At 36.0% G+C, this 9,666-nt stretch overlaps 1 protein-coding gene across 3 annotated transcripts in view; it reads right to left on the bottom strand.

The window, feature by feature from the left end:
* Positions 1 to 2,280: 2,280 nt before the first annotated feature.
* ADARB1 (adenosine deaminase RNA specific B1) overlaps positions 2,281 to 9,666 on the bottom strand; it is a 226,061-nt gene continuing 218,675 nt past the window's right edge. For all 3 annotated transcript variants that reach the window (XM_053698773.1, XM_053698774.1, XM_053698772.1), the window contains 2 exons: positions 4,078 to 4,256; positions 2,281 to 3,920 (listed from right to left, as the gene is read on the bottom strand). In XM_053698773.1, the coding sequence (XP_053554748.1) occupies positions 3,744 to 3,920; positions 4,078 to 4,256 (356 nt within the window). In that variant the 3' untranslated portion in view covers positions 2,281 to 3,743. The remainder of the gene's footprint in view (positions 3,921 to 4,077; positions 4,257 to 9,666) is intronic.

Genomic DNA, 9,666 nt, shown 5'->3' with positions numbered 1-9,666 from the left:
TTGAGTGTTTGGTGTGTTCTGGCTGGGAAATGTCATATTTAAGATAAAAGGCACAGTCTGTGGGCTTGTGATAGATGGAGGTATGTATGGCATTATTCTTAATGAAAATGACCACTGTTTGGTGATGTTTTAGGGAGTGTTTTTGGTAGTGGGATAGAATTAATTAAATCTGGCTTTGTTTTTTGCCAGAGGTTTTAGAATATTTTCTACACAACCAGAGATGTTTTCAGTAAGTGTGCCAATTCCAGATATTATAGGTTTTCCTTGGGTCCCCTGTTTATATATTTTTGGGAACATTAAGAATGTGCCTATTTTAGGGCTATCTGGTATCAGGGTCTGAATGTGTGTGAAAGTGGGGGTTCATTTTTATTTTTTTAATCCAGCCAAGTTCATTGGTGTATATTCTTGTGGGAACCCTCTGTAGTTTGCTGTAGGGGACAGGGATAGACAGTTGCCTGTGTGCTTCCTTAATATAGTCTGCAGTTTCATGACAACTGTAGAGCCACCCTTGTCTGCTGGCTTTATAGTAATGTCCTTTTTCTTTTTTAGAGATCTAATTGGGGTCCTTTTCTGGAAGCTCAGATTATATGCTTTGTGCTTTTTTCTGTCCACAACTGTTTTTTTTTTACCCTAATTCTCAATATGTCTGTTTTCATCTAGTTGGGGGTTGTGTGTTGGAGGGGGTGTCCAAAAGGATTCTTTTTTGAGGGGCATATGTAAATGTTGTGTGGCGCTATTGATTTGATCTTTGTCTTGAGGAAGTATTTCATAAGACAAAGTTTCCTATAGAACTCTATCATGTCAGAGTACTGATTTGTCTATGGGTTTTGTGGGGCAGCAATTTCTTGGGAATGTAGACTGTATTCCTCTTTGGTGGAGAGGTTTAGCACACTATTTAGTTAAGCATGTTTTGGGGTGTAACGGTCTGCAGTTACTCATTTAGGATACAGTCCTGCTTCTATGCTGAGTCTATAGAGCTTTTTTGTTTTGTTGCAGGCATTACTGCAGCTTTTTGTCATAGGGATGGAGTCTGTTTTACCTACTCAGTTTCTGGTCCTTGAAGTATTTTGTTGTGGGTTCTAAGCTCCTTCTTGTATATTTGTCTTATTGCATAGCATATTCCAATAATCTGGTTCAGCAGTTCATTAAATTATAGCACAGTTGTGTTTGAATGCTACTGTCATTTAAGGAATGTGTAAACAATGGCAGAGCTTCACTTCCCTGGATGTCTTCAAAATGGCTTGCTTGCCAATGCAAACCCAGAAACAAGAAGACCAAGATGGTGTAATATTGTTGGAACAACAGCAAAAACTAAATGTAAAGTACTCACTAGAGATAGAAGAGGAATCTGTATGCTTTATGCATTCTCACAGGAATAATCCAGGATGACCACAGACGAGCAGCAAAAAAAGAAAAAAAAACTCAAAACAGACAACCCAAAAATTCTTGAGAATACAAGTAATATTGAGTGTTTTTGATGTCTGATTCTTGATTCGGTGGCAGAAATTTAGCTTCAAGGTAGGAAGCAATCAAATATATATATAAAAATAATTATTTTTTAAGTATAATTTTCCTTTAAAATCCATTACATACTTAAAAAGAAAAGTCTCTCTGAATAGAACTTTATAACATAATAGATGAGGTTGAAAAAAGACAGAAGTCTATTGAGTTCAACCTATACAAATCTTAATTTATCTACAATAAAAGCTCCAGTTAACCTTAAATTTATCCCATTGAAAAGGTGACCTATTTAACACCAGCAATCATGTCCCTAAATTCTGTTCTAGCCAGAAATGTAACTAAATTATTTTTATATGCATCTAAGGTTATGACATTTACTATCTCCTCAGGTAATGAGCTGCACAATTTAATTGCTCTTACAGTGAAAAAAGGTTTAGGATGCTGGAGAATAAATCTCTTTTCCTTCAGCCTTAAATTGTAACCTCTTGTCACAAGCAATTTTCTTGGAATAAACAGAGCTTCTGCCATCTCTTTATACGGGCCTTGAATCTATTTATATAAAGTAATCATATCGCCTCTCAAGCGCTTTTTTTTCTAGAGAAAACCAATCCAGTTTATAAGCATTTTTGAGAATATCAAAATGCGGTTTTGAAATGTGGCAGAAGACTCTCTAGCACATAAAATAATATACAAAAGATATTTAACTTTTTAAACCATCCTAAACGGACTTTAAAAATAAAATAAAAACATCTGAATATCTTAAGAAGTCGGAAAGATGTGTCAATGTTCTTTTATAGATATATACACACAAAGGCCAAGTTGTTTGCATACAATCCGCAAAGGTTTTATTATTTTGTTTTTCATAGACAAAGTGCAGCAACTGACAGATGAGCACATATTGAGTGTTTGTTCTACATGTACAGTTTGATGAACTCGATTGCATAAAATTACAGCAGCATATAAGAGAATTATGGGTCGGTAAATACACTTATCTTGGAAAATACTTTTTGATGTACAGTAAAATAAAAATGTGAAATAAATAAAATCAGGATCCTTAATTGAATACTAATCTAAAAAGGGATATGGGACATATGTATTAAAATTCCATCATGAACATTTACTGGAGATTAAAAAATATACCTCTTTTAGTGATTGATACATGCACATTATTCTGCATTCTGAACTGAACACTGTATATTTCTACATTCTATACAGTTTAATAAACACAAGACACTGGTTAAAAGATCATCTCAGAAAGCAACCCACATTCCTTTCATCTAAAAAAAACTAACAAAACATAAAAACCTAGAACATTCGTTTGCATTTTTTTTTTCCAACATTAAGCCAGTTTTTGTCTTTTTCCCATACATCTAAAATAAAATCAAGACTGAATATCTATGGCCTATATGTACAAATTCAGCAAACTAGCTACTTCTAACTAACCATAATATAGAGATCAAGGAAATACAAATGCATTTTTATTCCAGTTTACAGTGGTAAAAATATAAATTCACAATGTAAGTAAAATTAGAGTTAAATATGGAATAAAAAGCTGCATTTTTAAAAATGAAGCCAAACATTAATAAATAGACATAAAGGACACAAATGCTTAGCAGCTGGTTTATAACCCTTTCACTGAAGAGGAGAGAGATTGTCAGCCCCTCTGAATAAGCATAACTTTTGCATGGCAGGCTAAAACATGACAGTCATTTATCCAATAGACATTTTGCTGGCTAAGGTAATGTGCACAGAAGACTAGTTTTTACAAAGTACAGAGTAAAAATTGGTAGGTAAACAAATACTTCCACTTAAGATGTACAGTGTTTAACGTTTAGTAACATTTTATTTAAATGTCTAATACTATATACGGATATAAAAAAACAAAACAAACAGCAATACAGGATTACATCTCAATCAATCTCAGTTCAGCTGCCAATTAAGCACCACCATAGTGCTCTAAAGTGTATCTACAATTTACAGCAGAGATCCAGCCACAGATTTTACTGAGAATACAGATGCAGGCAGGCAGGTACAAAATGATACTGCCTTTGGTCACTAAGAAATAAATACAATTTAAAATGTTTTCCAGATATTTTAAAACAATGCTGCATTATCTCAACACTGTCCAAAAATAATTATAGACTGGGAAGGGATGGACAGCAAAGGCAGTGGAGGATGTTTGGCACGCCAGAGATATCAAGAAAACATAACTTTTTCTCCCAGTGTCCATATCCCCCCTACCAGTTGAAAGGGCAGAAACCTTAATATGTACTTTTTATGACTCAAAGAGAGAAAGAAAACTGATCCTGTTCTATGGGCTTTTTCACCCAAGCTCCCAGGCCGGCCTTATGGAAAGCTTTAAAGACGCATTCTTTTGCAGACTGGTATTCCACTGCTGACTGCTTGATATCATAATACAGGTTGGGTTTTCCAATTTTACATCTTAGGCTAGAAGACAGCTGTGAAAGAAAACAAAAATGTTAAACCAAACATAATTTTAGAAAGAATTCTGAATATTACACTACTAATATACTACTTAAGAGGACTAAAGAAAACCATATGATTTAGCCTAAGAAGAGAATAACATCCAAAAAAGGCCTACAACATAAATCACACCTTGGCATGTACCCGAATCCATCTGCTGAACAGAGCATGCTTGCAAAGGCGCGATGCACGACCCATCTCATCCTTGCCTGTAGTAGCATTAATCACTTCAAGGCCCAAGTCTCCCACTGTCCAATTGACACTGAAACTTGGAGCCTTACCAGGCTGGCGGGCTTCAGCATTGCTAATGCCTAGGAAAAAAAAATAATAATATAACAATATATGATCAGATCTACATACAACAAAGCACCGATTTTAAAAACACTAAATTTTGCATATGAAATAAAAACAATTTAACATGATTTAGAAATAGATAAAGGGTTATCTTACTGCATCTTAAAATGATATTGTAAACATATCCATAAAAGATAAATTAAACACCTCCTGCTTTGTTTAATCCCTTAACCTAAATCGGCTGTCGTTTTTTAACCCCTTAGTGACCAGAACATTTTTTCAATTTTCTTACCCTTAAGGACCAGGGCTATTTTTTACATTTTTGCGGTGTTTGTCTTTAGCTGTAATTTTCCTCTTACTCATTTACGGTACCTACACATTATATACCATTTTTCTCGCCATTAAATGGACTTTCTAAAGATACCATTATTTTCATAATCCTATATAATAAAAGACAAGAGTTTGTCTGAAGCCGTCATGCGCAGTTCAGACAAACTCTTGCCGCGAGGACCCGGCAGCTCAGCTGACAGACAGAGGCGCGCGAGGACCCGGCAGCTCAGCTGAAAGATATATACATGTGAAGGGTTACACAATGGGTAATAATGACATATGGGGGTACTAAGGATACACAATGGGTAATAATGACATAAGGGGCACTAAGGATACACAATGGGTAATAATGACATAAGGGGCATTAAGGATACACAATGGGTAATAATGACATAAGGGGCACTAAGGATACACAATGGGTAATAATGACATAAGGGGCATTAAGGATACACAATGGGTAATAATGACATAAGGGGCACTAAGGATACACAATGGGTAATAATGACATAAGGGGCACTAAGGATACACAATGGGTAATAATGACATAAGGGGCACTAAGGATACACAATGGGTAATAATGACATAAGGGGCACTAAGGATACACAATGGGTAATAATGACATAAGGGGCACTAAGGATACACAATGGGTAATAATGACATAAGGGGCACTAAGGATGCACAATGGGTAATAATGACATAAGGGGGCACAAAGGAAACACAATGGGTAATAATGACATAAGGGGGCACTAAGGATACACAATGGGTAATAATGACATAAGGGGGCACTAAGGATACACAATGGGTAATAATGACATAAGGGGGCACTAAGGATACACAATGGGTAATAATGACATAAGGGGGCACTAAGGATACACAATGGGTAATAATGACATATGGGGGGTACTAAGGATACACAATGGGTAATAATGACATATAGGGGCACTAAGGATACACAATGGGTAATAATGACATATGGGGGTACTAAGGATACACAATGGGTAATAATGACATAAGGGGCACTAAGGATACACAATGGGTAATAATGACATAAGGGGCATTAAGGATACACAATGGGTAATAATGACATAAGGGGCACTAAGGATACACAATGGGTAATAATGACATAAGGGGCACGAAGGATACACAATGGGTAATAATGACATAAGGGGCACTAAGGATACACAATGGGTAATAATGACATAAGGGGGTACTAAGGATGCACAATGGGTAATAATGACATAAGGGGCACTAAGGATACACAATGGGTAATAATGACATAAGGGGCACTAAGGATGCACAATGGGTAATAATGACATAAGGGGGCACAAAGGAAACACAATGGGTAATAATGACAAAAGGGGGCACTAAGGATACACAATGGGTAATAATGACATAAGGGGGCACTAAGGATACACAATGGGTAATAATGACATAAGGGGGCACTAAGGATACACAATGGGTAATAATGACATAAGGGGCACTAAGGATACACAATGGGTAATGACATATGGGGCACTAAGGATACACAATGAGTAATAATGACATATGGGGGGTACTAAGGATACACAATGGGTAATAATGACATAAGGGGGCACTAAGGATACACAATGGGTAATAATGACATAAGGGGCACTAAGGATACACAATGGGTAATGACATATGGGGCACTAAGGATACACAATGAGTAATAATGACATATGGGGGGTACTAAGGATACACAATGGGTAATAATGACATATAGGGGCACTAAGGATACACAATGGGTAATAATGACATAAGGGGGCACTAAGGATACATAATGGGTAATAATGACATATGGGGGCACTAAGGATACACAATGGGTAATAATGACATAAGGGGCACTAAGGATACACAATGGGTAATAATGACATATGGGGGTACTAAGGATGCACAATGGGTAATAATGACATAAGGGGGCACTAAGGATACACAATGGGTAATGACATATGGGGCACTAAGGAGAGAGAGAGAGAGAGAGAGAGAGAGAGAGAGAGAGAGAGATTTAAATATAACACAACACAACACGGCCCGTGTTAACGGGCTTTAGGACTAGTATCATATAATTTACTATAAAAAATATATAAAATATGATGAAAAAATTCTAACTTTGACCCCCAAAATCTGTTACACATCTAGAACCACCAAAAAACTCCTATGCTAAATAGTTTCTAAATGTTGTCCTGAGTTTAGAAATACCCAATGTTTACATGGTCTTTGCAAGTTATAGGGCAATAAGTACAAGTAGCACTTTGCTATTTCAAAACCATTTTTTTTTTCAAAATTAGCCCTAGTTACATTGTAACACTGATATCTGTCAGGAATCCCTGAATAACCCTTCACATGTATATATTTATTTTATTAGACAACCCAAAGTATTGATCTAGGTCCATTTTGGTATATTTCATGCCACCATTTCACCGCCAAATACGATCAAATAAAAAAAATCGTTCACTTTTTTTTTACAAACTTTTTCACAAACTTTAGGTTTCTCACTGAAATTATTTACTAACAGTTTATGCAATTATGGCACAAATGGTTATAAATGCTTCTCTGGGATACCCTTTATTCAGAAATAGCAGACATATATGGCTTTGGCGTTCCTTTTTTCTAATTAGAAGGCCACTAAAAGCCACTGCGCACCACACTTGTATTATGCCCAGCAGTTAAGGAGTTAATTAGGTAGCATGTAGGGTTCATTTTAGCTTTAGTGTAGAGATCAGCATCCCACATCCCACCCCCTGATCCCTCGTTGACCCCCCTAAAAAACATAATTTATGTAAGAACTTACCTGATAAATTAATTTCTTTCATATTAGCAAGAGTCCATGAGCTAGTGACGTATGGGATATACATTCCTACCAGGAGGGGCAAAGTTTCCCAAACCTTAAAATGCCTATAAATACACCCCTCACCACACCCACAATTCAGTTTAACGAATAGCCAAGAAGTGGGGTGATAAGAAAAGAGCGAAAGCATCAAAAAAATAAGGAATTGGAATAATTGTGCTTTATGCAAAAAAATCATAACCACCACAAAAAAAGGGTGGGCCTCATGGACTCTTGCTAATATGAAAGAAATGAATTTATCAGGTAAGTTCTTACATAAATTATGTTTTCTTTCATGTAATTAGCAAGAGTCCATGAGCTAGTGACGTATGGGATATAAATACCCAAGATGTGGAACTTCCACGCAAGAGTCACTAGAGAGGGAGGGATAAAATAAAGACAGCCAATTCCGCTGAAAAATTAATCCACTACCCAAATCAAAAGTTTCAATTTCAATAATGAAAAAAACTGAAATTATAAGCATAAAAATCAAAACTGAAACAGCTGCCTGAAGTAATATTCTACCAAAAACTGCTTCTAAAGAAGAGAAAACATCAAAATGGTAGAATTTAGTAAAAATATGCAAAGAAGACCAAGTCATTGCTTTGCAAATTTGATCAACAGAAGCTTAATTCTTAAAAAAGCCCAGGAAGTAGAAACTGACCTAGTAGAATGAGCCGTAATCCTCTGAGACGGGGAATAATCCGACTCCAAATAAGCATGATGAAACAAAAGCTTAACCAAGATGCCAAAGAAATGGCAGAAGCCTTCTGACCTTCCTAAAACCAGAAAAGATAACAAATAGACTAGAAGTCTATCTGAAATCTGAGTAGCTTCAACATAATATTTCAAAACTCTTACCACATCCTAAAGAATGTAAGAATCTTACCAAAGAATTCTTAGGATTAGGACACAAGGAAAAGACAATAATTCCTCCACTAATGTTGTTAGAATTCACAACTTAGGTGAAAATTGAAATGAGGACAGCAATAAAACACCTTATCCTGATGAAAAATCAGAACAAGGAGATTCACAAGAAAGAACAGATAATTCAAAAACTGTTCTAGCTGAAGAGATGTCCAAAAAGAACAATACTTTCCATGAAAGTAATGAATGTCCAGAGCAAGCATATGCTCAAAAACCTTCAGAACCCAATTAAGACTCCAAGGAGGAGAAATTGGCATAATGACAGGTTTGATACGAATCAAAACCTGAAAAAAATGATGAATATCAGGAAGTAACACTGCCTTATCCTGATGAAAAATCAGAAAAGGATATTAACAAAAAAGAGCAGATAACTCAAAAACTTTTAGTAGAAGAAATAACCAAAAGGAACAATACTTTTCCAAGAAAGTAATTTAACGTTCAGAAAATGCATAGTCTAAAACGGAGGAGCCTGTAAAGCCCTCAGCACCAAATTGAGACTCCAAAGAGGAGAGATTGAATTAATGACAGGCTTGATATGGACCAAAACCTGTACAACACAATGAATATCAGGATGATTAGCAATCTTTCTGTGAAAAAAGAACAGAAAGAGTAGAGATTTGTCCTAACAAAGAATTGAAGACAAAACCTTATCCAAACCAACCTGAAAAAATAATAAAATTCTATGAATTTTAAAAGAATGCCAAGAAAAGTAGGTCTTCCAGACTCAATATAAATCTTTCTAGAGACAGATTTATGAGCCTGAAACATAGTATTAATCAATGAGTCAGAAAAACCTCTATGACTAAAAACCAAGCGTTCAATCTCCATCCCTTCAAATGTAATGATTTGAGATCCTGATGGAAAAAAATGGCCTTGAGAAAGAAAAGGTCTGGTTTAAACAGAGGTGTCCAACGTTGGCAACTGGCCATCCGAATGAGATTCGTATACCAAAACCTGAGAGGCCGTGCTGGAGCTACCAGCATAACAAACAAATACTCCAGAAGAATTCTGGAAGAAGAACTAGAGGCGGAAAGAAATAGGCAAAAAGATAATTCCAAAGAAATGTCAATGTATACACTACTTCTGCCTGAAGATTCCCGGACCTTAATAGGCCCCTGGGAAGTTCTTTATTCAGAGAGACCATTCTCCCGGAGGAAAAGCTGATTAACAGAGATAATCCACTTCCTAAATATCTATACCTGGGAAAAAAAACACAGAATTTAGATAGGAGCTGGATTTAGCCCAAGCTAATATCCGAGACACTTCTGTCACAACCTAAGGACTGAAAGTCCTACTCTGATGATTGACATACACCATAGTAGTGA

Source organism: Bombina bombina, chromosome 1 (assembly GCF_027579735.1).
Source record: "Bombina bombina isolate aBomBom1 chromosome 1, aBomBom1.pri, whole genome shotgun sequence".
Taxonomy (NCBI): Eukaryota; Metazoa; Chordata; class Amphibia; order Anura; family Bombinatoridae; genus Bombina; species Bombina bombina.
The sequence above is the reverse complement of the archived record's forward strand: the minus strand, read 5'-3'. Positions and strand labels throughout refer to the sequence as shown.